The sequence below is a fragment of the Accipiter gentilis genome, chromosome 29 (assembly GCF_929443795.1).
Source record: "Accipiter gentilis chromosome 29, bAccGen1.1, whole genome shotgun sequence".
NCBI classification, from domain to species: Eukaryota; Metazoa; Chordata; class Aves; order Accipitriformes; family Accipitridae; genus Astur; species Astur gentilis.
In genome coordinates this window covers 9,146,338-9,162,829 of record NC_064908.1, presented here as the reverse complement: position 1 = coordinate 9,162,829, position 16,492 = coordinate 9,146,338, and the positions used below count along the sequence as shown (strand labels likewise).

Below are 16,492 nucleotides of genomic sequence, written 5' to 3'. Positions count from 1 at the left end.
TCAGTTATCTTGTCATGTTTAGCCTCTCACTGCCTTTCTTCCTTAGATACTTACAGGGCTTTACCAGGTGAGGAAGGAAACAGCACTGTTCTGACACCAGCATACTGCGATTAATATTTCAGTGTTTCCTCTCCTTGTTCAATCCCCATTCTGGAGAATTGCCTCTTTATTATGCACAGACTGAACGGAGAGTAAACCCTTTTGGTCAGGTCATGCCAGGAGGTGGGTGGTTGCCCCTCCCATGGTTGACCTTCTCCCGTCCCAGCAGTTCGACACTGGCCTTCACCGCAGCCCGGCTGGCCTAGCTGCCCGACAGCAGGGCTCGGCAGCGCCCCGAGACTCATCGTGGAAGTAACTACATTGTGGGTGCGTTCACTTCCAGGGTTTGGGGAGGAGGGAGGTTGTTTCCTACTTAGCCATGCTTGCAGTGGCATGCTGGCAATGTGCTGAGTCGTTTGAAATTGACTGGAGAGATGGTTTTCATGTGTCTATGTATTGAAAAAATGGTGAGATCAGATTTCAGTTACAGGGAGGTAAGGTAGGAAAAAGTCACGTAAGAAAAGGGCTTGTTTTGTTAATTGAGGTTTAGAAAGCTTTTTAACAAGTTGAATTATTGGCTATATCTGAAGTGAAACACTGGTTTCCTAACTGCTCTCATTTCCTGTATCATTCCGGCTTGTTCACTGCATTAATTACAGTTCAGATTTACAGTGTATTTAGTTACACACTGGGTTGCATTCTAATTTCTTTTCCTCTGTGTGTATAAATTTATTTGGGAGTCAAGCCAAGAGGAGAGTGTGTATGTATGCGTGTACACACACATGGACTGAATTTGACTGTTAGTTGCTAATTTTGTGGGGAGTAGGGATCTGGATTTTCTTCTGTTTTGTTGTAAAAAGAGACTTTTTTTTTTTCCAAAGGAGCAGCAGTAGCTGAGAACAGCCAGTGTTTGGAGATTTAAGATTTCAGAACAGCCAGAGATGAGAGAAAATATTATCTTATGAATTGTAAATGTGGCATTTTTAATTTGGCTGGTGTTTCCCAGAGGTTAGTGGATAATGGAAATAATATCATTCTCTTGGCTCGACCACTAATCTGCTTGCTACTTAAAATATTTTATAAATGCAGTGCTTCAGAGTTTAGTTGGATGAGGTAGAGCTTTTCACAGTTGAAGTAGCATTTTGTGACCTGAAATATGAAGTGAGATGGGATACTAAGCAAGAAATCTAGCATTTGGAAATGAGCTGTTTAGGAACTTTAGAATGCAGAAGGTGATTGAAAGGATGTTTCCTTTTCAGTTTAACATTTTGCTTTTGGCTTTATGAAAACATAAGAGGAGGTGAACTAAATATACAAGGAGTATTTTTGGAGAACTAATTCAGATTTTTAAATTCATTCTTCACATTTAAACTGTTGATGCAGTAGAATAGTTTCCTTCAGAATATTCTGAGTCATCGTTTTGTAAGTAAATAATTGCAAATCAAATAGAACCAGATATCAAAAATGTTACTGCTTTTAAAATTAAATATTCCTAAACATTTGGTTCAGCAATACTGAGTATGGTGAATAATATTGGTATGATGAATGATAATAGACAGAAAATAACAACTGAATGCAAGTTCTCAAGTAACTAGGTGAAAAGTAAAAGAGAAACATTCCAAATAACCTTCTTTTGAAATGATTGATCACTTTTCATTTTAGCCTTGCCACTAATCACAGCAGCATTTCATCTTTCCTCTTCCTCAAACACCATCTTGAGAAGTCAAGTCAGAGCCCAGCCTGCTTCCAGCCCTGCATGGCTTGCCCTGCGCAGGCAGGCTCGGCTCTCCAGCACACAAAGAACTGCCCTGCGCTTGCCAAGCAAATAGAGGCTGATCTTCCCATAAATTCACCCACTCGCATCTTCCATCCACAGGTTGTGATGAGGTTAACACTTAAGAGCCATTTCATTAAAACTGAGTGTGTTGATAATCCTTTCCAGCTTGTGCGAGATGCTTACTCTTCTAGGACCATTTTGGTTTAATATTAAAAAAGGGGGAGCGGTGAGGAGGGGACTGGTGGGGATGTATTTGATGCATAGGAGCAGCATGATTTAGTTGTAAATGCACAAATACAGCTTTTCAGTATTTCAGCCCATGTGGGTGTTTAGTTAAAGCCATGCATGGATGATGTCTGTTATTTTGTGAGGATTTCAGAGTGAGGGATTTTCGCACTTTAATCCTGATTGACAGTTGGAAGGTTGGTGGTTTCAAACACAGTGGCGTGGAGTAGCTGATTTCTCTTCGGTGAAACAATGCACCAGTGTGTCTAGGCTGCCTGTACAGAGCCAATAAATCTGTTTTGTTTTGGTTTTCTCCCCCTTTTCTCTCTCTCACTCTCTTTCTCTCTCTTCCCCCTCCTCCAGGCCAGGACCCACTCCTTTTGCTGAAAACCCTTCAGCTTCTCTGGACAAAGAAAGAGATGAAGAAGGTAAGGCTGAGCCTCCCCTCCACACTGCAGTTAATAACTGCATGCAGAGCATGTCCAGACGCAGAATGCTTAGGTCAGACCTGCAAGTCTTCATGATTGCTTTCAGTTCCAGCACGCAGGGGAAGAGCCTATGCATTTGCAGCAAGAAGCGAAAAGAAAAGGTAGCTCTACGTGATGTGAAGCAGCTCAGGGGCTCGTATAAAAGAGCTGAAGTTTACAGGGCTGAGTTACAGAGCGAAAAAAATCAAAGTTGCTTTTGTTTTCTTCTAAACATTCTTTTTGTCCATTAAATGGAGGATAATTGGGTGAGGGGGAATATTTCTAGTAGCTGAAAAATATGAGGGTTGAAGTCAGTAGAAAAGTGCTCTTTGCCAAGTGGAATGATATCAAAGCCTTCGTATTCAAAGTATTTTTACTATTTTTTCTGATTTGGTTTGGGTTTGCCTTTTAGAGTGGTGAATGCAATTTACACTGCCTGTCTAAAATTAGTGCTGTATTTTTATACAGCACCCTATGGGCTCTACATGGAGATTTCTCATAGGGAGTAAAATATACTTCATCTAAATTTGGGAGCTTGAAAACTAACAAAAACACTAGATGCATCAGCTTAGTGGTCAGTTTCCCATGTTTAACTCTGTGTTGTACAGACAGGTTTGTAGCCGAGATGTTTTTTTCTAAAAGACCCAAAAACCTGCAGCTCACCACATAGCCACATGGAATGTGTCCTGTGTAAAATGGCCGGCGTGGCTGAGTACCTTGGTGTACGTGCTCCATCCTAGGTGTCTGGAGTGTTTAGTCATTGTCCTTGTCTGCTGCACTTAGACTTTCCATTACTGATAGTCTGTGGTTCCCAGCGGGAATAATTAAACAACTGGAAACACAGTGTGAGAGGTGCCTTTCCAAATGGTCAGTCACCGACATAGACTTGAGCTCAGCAACTCTGAAGCCTTGAGCTTTCTATCAAGTTTTGTTAGAGTTGGAGGAAAACCAATATTATTTGTTAGGTCTTGAGGGCAGTTAATCCCACAAAACAACAGTAGGAAAGAGTAATCATCAAAATCTCAGTGCTGTGTACCCTGGGATGTGTGTGGATTGTGAAGAAAAATGCTCTGAAAAAGACAAAGCCTCCCATCGACGTGTCCTTGGGCAGAGAGCACCGCAGCTTTCCTGCTGAGGGTGGAAAAGCTTGAGGATCCCCATGAGTCACACTTGCAGCTCCACTTCTTCAGTTTGTTTCTGGAACAGTCATCCCAGTGAGACGCATGGTTTTGCAGAGCGTGCAGGCAGCAGCTCCCTGGTGGGGCAGGTCTGTCCCCCTCAGGCTCAGCCTTCAGGCAGCGCTGCATGGCAGCGGGCATGGGCAGAAGCATGTTAATGAACCTGGAGGATGTACTTCTGAACCATGAGGAAAGCCTTTTGGAGAGATGACGAGGGCTATGGTGGGACCAGGCGGTGGCACAGCACCAGCTCCCTCTAAGGTGGGGAGCAGAGCATGAATGCCCCCAATGGTTTCTGACGTGCTTGTCACCCTGTCACTGAGACAGGCTAATCCATGCTCAGGCCATCACCACCCTTCAGACATGCAGTGCACCCACAGCAAGTGTTGATGCTTTTTTCAGGGGCAGCTGCTGCCCTGCTCGAGGTGTGCAACTCGAGGTGTGCAGTGCTGCTGCTTACATCCAACTGTCCAGTTCAAATCAATGAGGGAAGTTGCCTTAAATACAGCTCAGTCTGCTCCATTGACATTTAAATGGCAGTGAGCTTCTTTGCCTTTTGCTGTGTGTGAATGTAAGTCAGTACTGTCTATTAACTTGTGTGAATCAGCCTGTTGGTCTCAAATTAGTGACCATGAATAGAAGGGGGATATCTGTCCATGGTGTGACCTCAGTTCTGGAACATGGTTATAAGCAGTGGTCATTTCCTACATAGGAAAGGCAGTTTTGGAATAACCAAGAGGCATCAGCAGACTGCCCTGAGCTGTGTAACTAGAAATAAGGGACCAAAACTGAATGAAGGAGTATGTAGTTTGAGCATCAGCAAAATTTTCCTATTCCCATGATCTGTCAGGCTGTAGAAATCCCCCAAGGAGCATTCCCTGCCATGGGAATCAATTGAAATGGAAATGGCAATTACACGTTTGAGAAGAATCCTTCTCTGGCAGAGAGAGGAGCCAGGCAGCACAGCACTCTTTCCTCTCTGATTTAGGTGTCTCATGCCTTGTTTTTTTACTTTGTTTTTTTCCCCTCGAACTATATGTACCGTAGTTGAAGTCTTCAGATTGCTAGGAAGTTTTGAAGAAGGCTTCTCCCCTGCTTGTCAAAGTCCAGCTGCTACAAAGTCAAGACAGTCTAGATAGCAACAGTTGGTGCTCCTGGCAGTTGTGTCAGTGTTTGGAGATGCTCTGCCTGTGAAAGCAGGCTTGTGCTCTTGCAGGACCTGGTGTCTGCTAGAGCCCATCCTGCCAAAGCCTGGGCTCTGACTCCAGCCCGAGGAGGAGCTGAGCGGTGTAGTGAAAGCTCTTGTTGAGTCTAAATCTGCTGAAGTGGGGCTTAGGGGGGGGGGGGGGGGGGGGAGGGGGAGAAAGAAAGAAGAGAGGCCATTTATAAACAGTGCAATTTAGTTGGCGAGTTGCTTTGTTTTCCTTTGGCTGTTGTGTTGGATATTTGTGGTTGGATAAGAGCTTGCCTTTTCCTTCTGCTGAATCTCACAGTGAAGTTGGAGCCCTGTGTTTAACATCGCAAATTCTTTTCACAGGGAAAATACTTACAGGGAGAAATCTGTTATCTAAAGTCACATCTTTGTTAGTCATTAGCTTTTTCGTACTGCATTTGATAATCTAGTGAGAAAGAAACAGTTTCTGTCATAAACGATAGGTTTTGTGGTTTTTCCAGACATGAAAGACACTATGGAAAATAACTGTCTTCCAGTAAATATTGTCCATGAATAAAAAAGAAGAAATTCATTGGCAAATTTTCTGTAGGTTTTCTTTTGTTTTCCATGTCATTCTTCAAACTTTATGTTGTTTCCATTGGAAGCTATGGCTGGGGCCATCGTGTACAGTAAATTACAAGTGCTGGCTGCAGGCAGGAGTGAGCATCTTTTGGATTTTGCTTTTTAGCCAGAAAAGAAAGAGAGCAGCTGCTCCTAGTGATTTCTTGTTTTCTGTCTCTGCTTTTGCCTTGCTCCATGCCAGTACATGTACCATGCGGTGAAAGGTCCTGTGTGGGTACTGAAGGATGCCACTTCCTCACCCTGCCAACCCTCCGAGCTCCTTGGAAACTACTTCTAATGTAAACATTATAAAGATATTGCTCAGTACTGCTAATTTATCACTTCTACCAGATGGGTAGTAAGTAGCCTATTAACATTCACAAAGTGAGTATCCAATTCCTTCACATTTCTAAACACATCACCCTGGGATTCCTCAGATTTATGGCGTGGAGTTTTCCCATGTTCCGAGTCCCTTCACATGGCCTTTAGACTTGCGGAGGTGTGCTGTGCCTGATGTGCAGTGGCAGTAGGTAGTCGACAAAATACACTGCTCAGGTAGGTTTGGAGGAAAGGAGCATAGATTTGCAGGATGGCAATATGACAGAGTTTGAACTCTGATATTTCTTTCTTTTTAATCTTGTGTGTAAAACGCAAACTATTTTGATACTCCCAAATATTCCTGTTATGTTGAGGAGCATTATGCCATTGTGGCTAACGTGTGTATAAGGTCAAACATGAAAGCTTGTGGTACAAGAATGAGGAGGAGGGGTTTATATGCCTTATTACTTGTAGGTCTGTTAGAAGATGAGCAGGTTTTTGAGCCCAGTTATCTACCTTCAATATTGCCATTTTCCTAATAACACCCCTTTCTCCAACTCACTTCTTTTCTCCCCCTCCCCCAAATCCCAAGCCCCTTTGTCTGCCCCACAGAACAACTTCTCTGTCTTTATGGGATAATTAGTGTGGACAATTGCTGCTTTTCCCATTGGGTTTGAGGTGCAGTGAGCCATGAAGGAATCTGTAATGACATCAAAAGTCACTGGAGGCGCGGATGGTGGCTGAATAGCAACAGTTACCTCTCTGAATAGATTAAATTAAAAAAAATAAAGCTTTGTGTTCAGCTGGGGGAAGGGAGGATTCACTAATCTCTTTGTACATGACAATGTGGTTTTGTATCTCAGCAGCTCAAGGAAGAAATCAGGCGGGGCTTTGCAGGACTGGAAGACCCATTGGCAGGACTCCTGGACATGCTGGAGAGCAGCAGTGATTGGAAGGGGAAAGGGCATTCCCTCGGGTATTACATCACCACTGAGTTGCAGCTTTGGATAAAAGAGCATCCTGCCGTTCAACAGGTTAGAAAAAGAGAGAGCAAGAGAGCCAGGGGAAAGGAGAGGGCAATTGATTTTAATGTCCCTCAAGTGTCCCGAATTTTACTTTATTCCATTGTCCTGGGTCTTCTCTATAGTCTCATACAAACAGGGTGTGACGAGGTGTGAAATTTGTAGTTATCTGTTGTATGCTGGCCTGAAAATGAAATAATACTGGAAGCTGTGATGCGAGAGCTCTGTTTCCCCTTCCAAAATGGGATTTCCATCTTTCCAGATCAAACCACTTTGATCAAGCATTTATCTTGCAGCCTTTGCCGGGCTGGAGGCTTTCCCACTGGAACTCACATCCCTGCTGTCAGGATAAAACCAATGCAGTAATCTACTCTGCATATTCTTCCAGTTCTGCAAATAGAAGCCAGTTACTGTACGATTGCTTAACTCCTGCCATATGGTGGGGAGCTTTTATCATCGGGAATGCAGAAAATGGTAACAGTATGACTTTTCAGCATTTGAATGATTAGCTTTGTAACATTGGGTCATCAGATTATATATCCTAATGTTTACCATTCTTTATGCTGCCTTATATTCTGACCTACTGATTTTCTCTTTTTTGTATGCTTTTGGCTCTGAACTGCAAGATATTTTTATATTTGTGTTGTTTCATTTCCCATTTTTCCAAATGGCTCTTTTTAGCTGTTGATCTCTGCCATTACAGTATCCGCAAAGTGCAGTGAAGTGCTGCTGGCACTGAAATTCCTATGTCATAAGAGAATGATTATGTGGGTACACAAGGATTAATACATGTATCTGTGCATCTTTTGATGATGCTTTTGCTTTTTCTGCCCTTCTTGCACCCAGGAGCAAGCCTGGGAATGAACATTGAATTCTTATGCTTGATAGGTGAGATCTCCCTTGAGGGGAGTTGCTGGATTCAAAGATTTTCTGCTGGGAACTAGAGGGGAGAATTTCTAAATAGCTGTGTTAGTAAAAGAGGGCATTTTTCCAGTTTCATATTTTACTTTTGCACAAGACCATATGCCTTTTCCAGAATTATCCCGCAAACATTTAATGTTTTTTAATTGGAAGCTGTGAAAAAAAATGTGTATCATATTGTTCTGATTTCTGCTTGCAGACTCCATGGGGAAATTGGAGAATCCCTTCCCAAGGAATTGGCTTATTCCACTGTTCAAACAAGCTGCATTTTCAACTGCCATTGAATTGTAGCCATCTTTACTAAATCTGTGTTTGATTTTTTTTTATTTTTTTTTTTTTTAAGTCTGGCATCAAGCTGAAGAATCTGCAGGCCCGTGTACTCAGAATACTAGCCCAGTGCCCAGCTAATCTTCTTGACCCTCTGATTAGCATTTACCAGCTCCATACAGCAGACCGGAACTATTTGCTTGGACATGTCAGTCATCTTTATCACAAGGGCGATTACAAAGAGGTGGGTCATGTCTTTCAAATAAATTTACCTACCCAGCTCTCTAGTTCTCTGTTAAAGTCTGTGTCCTTTTTTGGATGCATTTCAATGTGAATTCTGTTTCATCACAGCAGCTGCACACTGTGAATGGTACAGCTTAGCATGGTCTTCCCATGTACATGAGTAGGCTGTGTTCAACCTCATTTTTTCTAATGGCTGAGTACAGAATGCGAGTGAATCCTTCCTCCACCCCTTTTTTGACCTTTGAAAGTAATAGGTTAATAGGGTTTAATTTGGAGAATTTAAGGGGATGGCTGTGTTCTTTTTTGTTTTCCTTGTCCTTGGCAAGAAAAGAAGGGAATTTAGTAGTTGGTCATAGACCTGCTGTGCTATCTCCAATCTGCCTGCAGAGAGGAGGGGCTGGAAAATCTCTCTGTTCCCACATGATTACCCTAACCAAAGGGTTCCAGTTTGAGGAGTTTCGAAGCCTCTTTACCATTGAGGCTCATATTCAAAATGTGTTACTACTCATGTGTTTGAGTTTGAGTGGCTGACACTAGCAGGAGTTCACCAAAACCAGAATTTGACATGTTTTACCCTGTGGTTTAGAGTACTTGCAGCATCTCTGGCATCACCATGATGTCTTGGTAGCCTTGCAAGTGTTCTCATGAGCAAACTACAATAATGTTAATGCTTTAAAAGGCAAAAACCATAGGTTTGTTTTTCTCAAAGGAAGATGGTTCACTTTGATGGTGTAGAACAGCTTGACCTTGTTTAGCAAAAGAAAAAAATCAAATAGCATTTTTAAAATCCTGTTCTTCAGTAAAGCCAAATTCCCAAGTGAGATTGTGGAATTCCATTCTTGTTGATTTCTTTGAATACTGAAACAAGGATATTTCACATTTTATCAGAAGTTCGCAGGTAGCTGCTTGAAACTTACTCTTTAGCTCAATAAGTTTTTGAACATGAGTGTTTGAAAATCCTAAAAGAAACGTAGTATTTGACTATATTCAAGTGTGATTTTTAAGGTCATGGCTCCAAAGTTATTTATTGTTTTCATTAGAAATGCAGTTCTTTCTAGATCTGGTTTTGGAAAGCTCTGATTTTTTTTTTTTTTTGGTGGAATTGTTTTGCTGTTCTTTCTTCCACAGAAAAGCTCATTTACTAGTCATTCCCAGTGTGAAGAACAGGAAACCTCAACTGTTGCTTACCCTCAGCCATAACTTTCTTCTAGTTTTGTTTTGTTGCCAGAAGGATGAATAGAATTATCTTCAAGAATAACAGGAAATCTTTTACTGCCCTTGGGGACTGATCATACCTAAGTTCACAGCAACTAACCCCCAAAACCATGGAACTAGGGCTCTGAGGACTTGTAGTGGGCTGTGGCATGTCTGTTCATCCTGCTCTTCCCCATCTGAGAGATGGGGCAGTAAAGCAGATTCACATGTGGGATTTTTGGCTCCTCTGTCTGTCACCAGAAAAGACAGAAATCCTTATAAATCCTTGCTGTCATTATTTATTTTCTTGCTGTATTTACAACAAGACACCAGGCATTTATTCTAAAGCACGTTATTCCTTTGCCTGTTTTAATGCAGTTCCTACTGTGGTGTGCGAGCCATGAAGGTCCCCAGCTCTGCCCCATGGGTTAAGGCTCCTTTCCCTCACGGAGCTTTTGGAAAAAGATTTCTTCAGAAAATGAGATCCCGGAGGTCCCTGGGGACGGCCATGGTGGTTACTTGTTTCTGAACTGCTTCTGGCCCTCCCCATACGCCTTGTTTTAGTAGAGCCAGTCAAAAGCTGAACCAGATTGTGAATCGCAGCAGGCCGGAGTTTTGCAGTGAGCTGCTGGGAGGGCTGCCTGAGGGGGGCAGGGCGCAGGTGTCCTGGGGGCCGCAGGAGAACCATCACCTGTGCACAGGCCATGGTGGGGTTGGGGGAAGATAACTTTATTTTGATTTAGCAATATAAAATAGTTGCTGTGGTGAGGAGGCACCTTGATGGGGAGCGCTGGCCAGCTGATGGCACTAGTGCTCCCGTGATGCGGAGAAACAAGCTGATACCGTGAGAGTTAAAGGAAAAAGCAGGGACATGTAAGTGGGGTTTTTTTGAGGCGTCTGGCCTGTTTGGGGTTTTTATCCGTTCTTTTGTGAATGGAGATCGCAGCTGCTGGAGGAGTATGGCAGCATGGGGCCGTGCAGGGCGCTCTGGAGCTGTGCAGGGGGCTCCCGGGTCTGCCTTTCATGGCCCACATGGCGTGAAGAGGCAGAAGGGGTTTCATGTTACTGCTCAGGTAGTTTCAGGTGAGATGCAGCGGCTTTGTCCCCTTCCCAGACGCCCTCTGAAGCCGCAGGCCATGGCTCCACACGGTCCTTGACCCAGGCTGTCCCAGGCCATGCCGGAGCCTGGTCGGGCTGCCGGGTGGACAGCTTTGTGGGAAGGGCGATTGCTGCCGGTGGGGCCGGCACAATGCGGGGATTCAGCAGACCGGGGGTAATGCAGTGCGAGCGAGTCTGTGAGAGGCCCTGAATAGGCCAGGCTGTGCTTGAGAAGAATGAGGGATAGGCAGAAGGCAAGCTAGTGTTTCATGGTCATCTTATGTTACACTTCAGCCTTTCAAAGAGTGTCTGGGGCTGGTTGAATGAACCTCTCTTGCACTGCGAATGCAGGAGCCTAAAGACAAAGGGGACTCTTGTCACTCGCAGGCCCCTTTCGGGAATAAAAGCCATTGTCACATGAACAGGGGCAGTCTGGCAGGCTGTGCATGCTTCAGTGCCCCATGATATCGCTAAGTCTCAGCAGAAATCACATTCAGGGCCCTGTCAGCTTTGATTAGCGGGGTCTCATGACTTAATGTGCTGCGATATTTCATGTCTAAGGGTGGCGGCTGTCTTTCTGTGGGATGAATGCCCTCTATTGTCCACTGAGTTATTTTATTTACATTTTTTTAAACAGCTTATAAAGGTAAAAAGATAGCTGTGCTTAAAGAAAAAAATCAAATTCCTTTGCTTCTGGATCAGTAGTGAGTGCTGCTCGGGTCAGATACAGTGAAACTTGTTTTCACAGTCAGCATCAAAGTTCTCGTCTTGTTTAACAGCTTTATAGTAAATTCTGAACAGGTGGCAGTGGAGCTGGGTTTAGGAAGGAAACAATAAATAATCTTTTTAGCCTCTGACAACCAGAAATATTCTTGGGCCTGAGAGAGCTCCCACTCCAACTTCTCTGTATTGGTGACTAGCAGCATTTTGCTCCACTTCATCGGTTTGGTTCTTAGACAAGACTATTGGACTAAGCTATTAGTGGGACAGGGAGTATTTAATTTTTAACAGGTTTTTTTTTATTGTTGTCCACCCAGATTTATCTGTTTATAAAAGCAGAGTATATTTTTTCTACTAAAGTTTCATCCATTAATTTCTACAAATAATGAAAGTTGATTCTATATGTTAAATTCAGTTAATATCTTTCAATTAAGATAATGTGGATTATCTATTAAAATTCAGTTGATAAAATTTGTCATAAAATAAGTTGGAGTACCCAGAGAAAAAGCTCTGGAGACACAGAATTCAAAGTTTTTGTCAGCAATACATACTACTCCAGAAGTAATTTGATAATTTGGTAGAAAGGATGGTTGACCAGACTTAAAGGAATACAAATATGCTAAGGTGTAGAAAAGCATAGTTCGATCACCTACATGACCTTTGATTTTCAGTGTAGTGACGTTTTGAACACCAATTCGGGGATGTTATTGTTTGTAGTCCTACTTCGTACATGGTACTTGAGTACACATGGTGTATTTTTGCAAATCTGTCAATACAGATCACTGTTAAGATTGATTGACCACATCAATGGCTATTCAGATTTTGGATTCTTCACTCTGACTTTTTTGAGTTGTTTTCAGGACAATGAAAATGTCTCTGATATTGCTTCTTTCCCCCATTCACCACTTTAATTACAAAGCCTTGTTCAACTCTTACTGTATTTTAAAGTGTGTGCATTTGAATTCCCTTGTTTCTTTCAAATTAAAAATAATAATTGATAAGAAAAACAAGGAAAATGTTGCAGGGGATGTTTCTCATGTAAAGATGTTGATGTCAGTCTCAACCTTTTTTTCCTATTAACTTAATCTACTGCTAAAGGACAGCTTTAATGGCATGTTGCCTGCAAGATTCATGCCACTCTGCCTCCTGCTCCCAAACACCATGTCTTCTGCAGCTGCCTCTGCTATGGACATCTGTCTGGTGAAGTGGTTGGGAAGGAGCTTGAGTATTGCTGGGAAATAATAATTTAGATGGTAGTATTCTGCCAGGATTTCTGGGCTCTCGTCAAGCAAGCGGGCTCTTGGAGAAGAGGTGCAAATGTGCAGCAGATCTAGCCATACAGAAAGTCTGGATCTGGAGGATCGGGTGAAGGTGGGTGGCCTGTGTGCACAGGAAACTTGGGCAGCACTCCAGAAGATCACTCATTTGTGAGGATGCACTGACCAGTTAAACCAGGTTTAAAACTGCTTTGAGTGACGTAAGGAAGACAAATCACGGAAGTGTTTGTTTCAGTTTCCTCTTCCCTTTACCTGTGCACACACATACTGCATCCTTGACTTTTACTTCTCTACCTCAAATTCTTTAGATATGAGTAACCTGTGACTACTTCATTTTGACAGTCTCACTCCTTGTAAAATATGTTTATGCTCTCTTGAAAGTGGACCTGGGAAATCTCATGTTTTTCTCATTTCTGAAGATCTTCCTGAAGACAGCTATGTATATCGTATGCTCTTTCAGCAGGAAGTAATTAAACATCTAACCTGATGTCATACACTATGCAGTGGTGTACTCTAAGAGTTTGAGCAAAACTGATTAGCCACAAGTTTGAAATGAGTGATTCCAAAACACAAAACAGATGTTCCTGATGATTAATAAGTGGTGTGCCTTTTACTCAATTATTTCTACCATTATTATGTATCCAGGCTTTGATCACTGTGATTTTCTTAGAGTTGACATTGGATCCTCATCAGCAAAGTCTCATTATGTTGTTTGGTCTATTCTATGTGTTTTCAGAAATTCCTTCACCACTGGTTCAGAAATACTACACTAAGTCAGGCACAAGCATATTTACTTTTGTGCTGTCCCAACTTGCTTGCAGCAGAGCGAAGTAATGCAGGAGTCATCAGAAACCATTTGTGTCTGTCCTGCATCATCACTCCAAGCAGTGCTACTAGCAAAAGGTTATTCCTCTGGTGCTAACCCCACCATGGGAAAATTGCCTAAATTGTCAGTGTAGACACCACCCAAGTGCACATGCCCTTGCAGATAAGATCTTGTGTGGCTTCCTGCACTTCATACTGTATATGGAAAGAATAGTCATTTTTAGATGAGACAGAGCCAATTGCATTCAAAACAATTAGAGAAGATCAGGTATTGGTGCAGGGTGCTCTGGGGTTGTGTGTTCACTTCAGAACACTCCCCATTTTCCCATACTCTTGATGTTGCAATTGCAATGACTAGAAGAGTGGTCTGGTGCTTGTGACTTGGCATGAATGTGTCAAGTTTGGGTAACTTCCCCCATCCTATGGTCAATGCACCTACATGCATTTTAGATATAATTTAATATAGCATTGCCCAGCTTTGAATTCTTCCCCATCCTCATCCAGCCTTCCTTTGCTATATTTTTGGATGTTTATCCTTGGGAAACAACGCTGTTACAAAATGTCTAAATATGATTTTCGCTTTCACCATAATTAAATCAATGACCCAAAGCTCCCTGAGGACAATGAGAAGACTCATGAACTTTGATGGGATTTGAATCAGGCAATGGGTCATCGCCTTTTCTCCTGTACTAAGCAGTGGCTTTATTACGTACCTGGGGCTGCAAGGCAAGAGAGGGACCACCCTTTTCCATATTTCTCTTATGATCTGGGGCAGGAGGGTTTTAGTATAGGTTAAACACTTTTATGTGTATCAATAATGCTAATAATGCTAATTCTTTGCTGTTACTAGATTGCATGCTAGAAAATCTCTTATGTATGAAATGTATTTTTGCAAAAGGGCTACTTGTACCACCAGTCAAGACTATAACATGTTCTCTTTATAGCTTGAGGTAGGGTGAGTAGACCCTGATAAGCTGACAATATCTCAGCATTCACCAGAGCTTTTCCCCATTCCTGCGTCCTAGCTAGGTTTTTTGCTGTTATTGATCAGCTGGTGAAGTGGGGGAGGTATCTGCTGCTTAGGCTTTTTGTCACCCTGCTGATTCAACCCGAGTCTGAGGATCTGCAGTTGGATTAACGTGATAGTTAGCTTCCAGCTACCCTGGCTAGTCTTCCCACACAGCTTGGGAGTGCAGCACTGTGTATGGTGAAATGCATGTTTCTTGGGTGGGGAGGGGGATTCTCACCATTTCAGTTACAGCATGCTGTCTGCCTAATTAAAGTGTTTGTTTTCTAACTACAAAATGAGTCTGCGAATGAGGTGTTGCTTTTCTGGAGATCTTATCTCTAAACAGACTGTTAAAAATAGGGTCGTTTTACACAAAACTTGTTTATGGAGTAAAACAATTCAAAACATGATAACAACAAAACAAAATCTTAAAATAGCTCTAAGTTGAGACCACAGACACAGCTGCCAAACACTTTCATCTTTATTACAGTTACTCATATCTCTTCTCTTATTATTCCTATTGTAAACACACTGATTTTTATCTCCGTTGTCCTCGCTATTCAGCCAGCCAGCCCAAGTAACTACACCCTGCAATCCAGCCTGCTTGTTTGTTCCTAGGACCCAGGTCATGCGCGGCCTTCCACGTTTAGCTTTGTGCATGGACGAGGCTGCTGCCCTGCTGGGGACGGTGTTCCCTGCTGCGGGAAGTTTCTGTCAGCAGCACAATTTGTTTGACTGCTCCATCACCTACTTTAGCTGGGTGATGTTAAAATGATGTTAAAAACCAGCTTGCGTGATTTGCTTCAAGTTCCTCTGACCTGCAGCACTGATGGTGTGAGCTGGGTCTGCCACAGCTGGCATTGGAAGGCGATGTCTCTCCACACTTTGGCTAAATGAATATTCCTTGCTCTACACCCTTTGGTACAGGGTAAAGGAGGACACATCCAGTAAAAGAGGAAAACCTAACCTGACAAGGCACTTGTTCATCTGATTAAGTCACCTGTATGGTTAATAGAGATGGAGATAAAACTATGCCATTTAGATAACAGTTCTGCAATTAGGTTAATCTGAACATGCATGTGAACATTAAAAAGCTATTAGGGAAACCATTGTATGCTTGCATGTTAAAACTAACGGATTACTTGTTTAATAAAAGTTACTAATGAGATCAAATGGTGAAACAAGATTTTGAGAGTTGCAAGTCTTTTTTTTTTTTTTTTTTTTTTTTTAATTGAGCAAACTGAGATACCTGGGAGGAAAGCAAAACCAGCTGCCAAAGCTTTGAAGACCCAAAACCCTTCTTCAAGTACAAAACAGAAGTAGCAACCTTCAGCTTGTACACAAGTTGAGAATAATTACTCAGTTTGAACTTTGTGATGTTAATCTGATAATTTGAGAGAAAAAAGTACTTGATGCTTGTGGAGCAGAGTAGCATATTAGTCTCTAAACAGGTGGAATAGTTATAAAGACTGGAGTAAGAAAGAGATTTGATTGAAGATTTAGCTGGGCTCAGAAATGATAATGTGCCTTTCTATTCAATATCTGGTTTGTAGCATACAGTCAGTGCATTAATGTTAGTTCCTGCTTTTGTCACTTAAAGCTTTTCTGTTGATTTCTCTTTTTGGGATGAAGCTTGGACTGTCAGTGACACAGTGTTCATTTTGTGTTAAAAAAACAAACAACACCCCCTGCCACACCACCACCCCCTGCCCTCAAACCAAAACCCAAATCAAAACAAACAGAAAAAAAATATTTTTCCACTGATAACTGGGTATCTCTGTTCTTTCTGGGCAGTAAGATTGAACAATTGAACTTACATGGTGTGTGTTGGTAGTCTGCTTTTGTACACTCAGTCTTTGATGCAGTGGATGAAATACCTGCATGAATTTCCCAGAAGGTAACGTAACCCACAGCTTCTGCTGTGAGCAATGCTCGGGTGAGCTGTTAGGTTTTGCCTGTGTTGCTTGGCTGGGTTTGCAGAACATGTGCTTCCAGTGATGAGTTAAGTTGAGGTGTCATTTGAATGCTGGGAGAGATCACAGAAAATGTGTTTCAAGGTGTGCTCCAACCCCCACTTAGGTTATTTTTCTAGTTAAATTTTGCTATAAAGTTTCACGCACATGAAGTATAATGTTGAG

At 42.4% G+C, this 16,492-nt stretch overlaps 1 protein-coding gene across 16 annotated transcripts in view; it reads left to right on the top strand.

The window, feature by feature from the left end:
- Positions 1–16,492, top strand: part of EXD3 (exonuclease 3'-5' domain containing 3) — a 295,908-nt gene that overhangs the window by 91,150 nt on the left and 188,266 nt on the right. For 10 of the 16 annotated variants that reach the window (XR_007509956.1, XM_049832296.1, XM_049832284.1 and 7 more), the window contains 3 exons: positions 2,405–2,469; positions 6,642–6,812; positions 8,065–8,232. Coding sequence is in view for 15 of the 16 variants with exons in the window: in XM_049832296.1 (XP_049688253.1) it covers positions 2,405–2,469; positions 6,642–6,812; positions 8,065–8,232 (404 nt within the window). In the remaining variant the exon portion in view is untranslated. Of the gene's footprint in view, positions 1–2,404; positions 2,470–5,662; positions 5,760–6,641; positions 6,813–7,190; positions 7,275–8,064; positions 8,233–16,492 lie in introns of those variants that run through there. The other 6 variants (XM_049832285.1, XM_049832292.1, XM_049832295.1 and 3 more) reach the window with 3 other exon arrangements.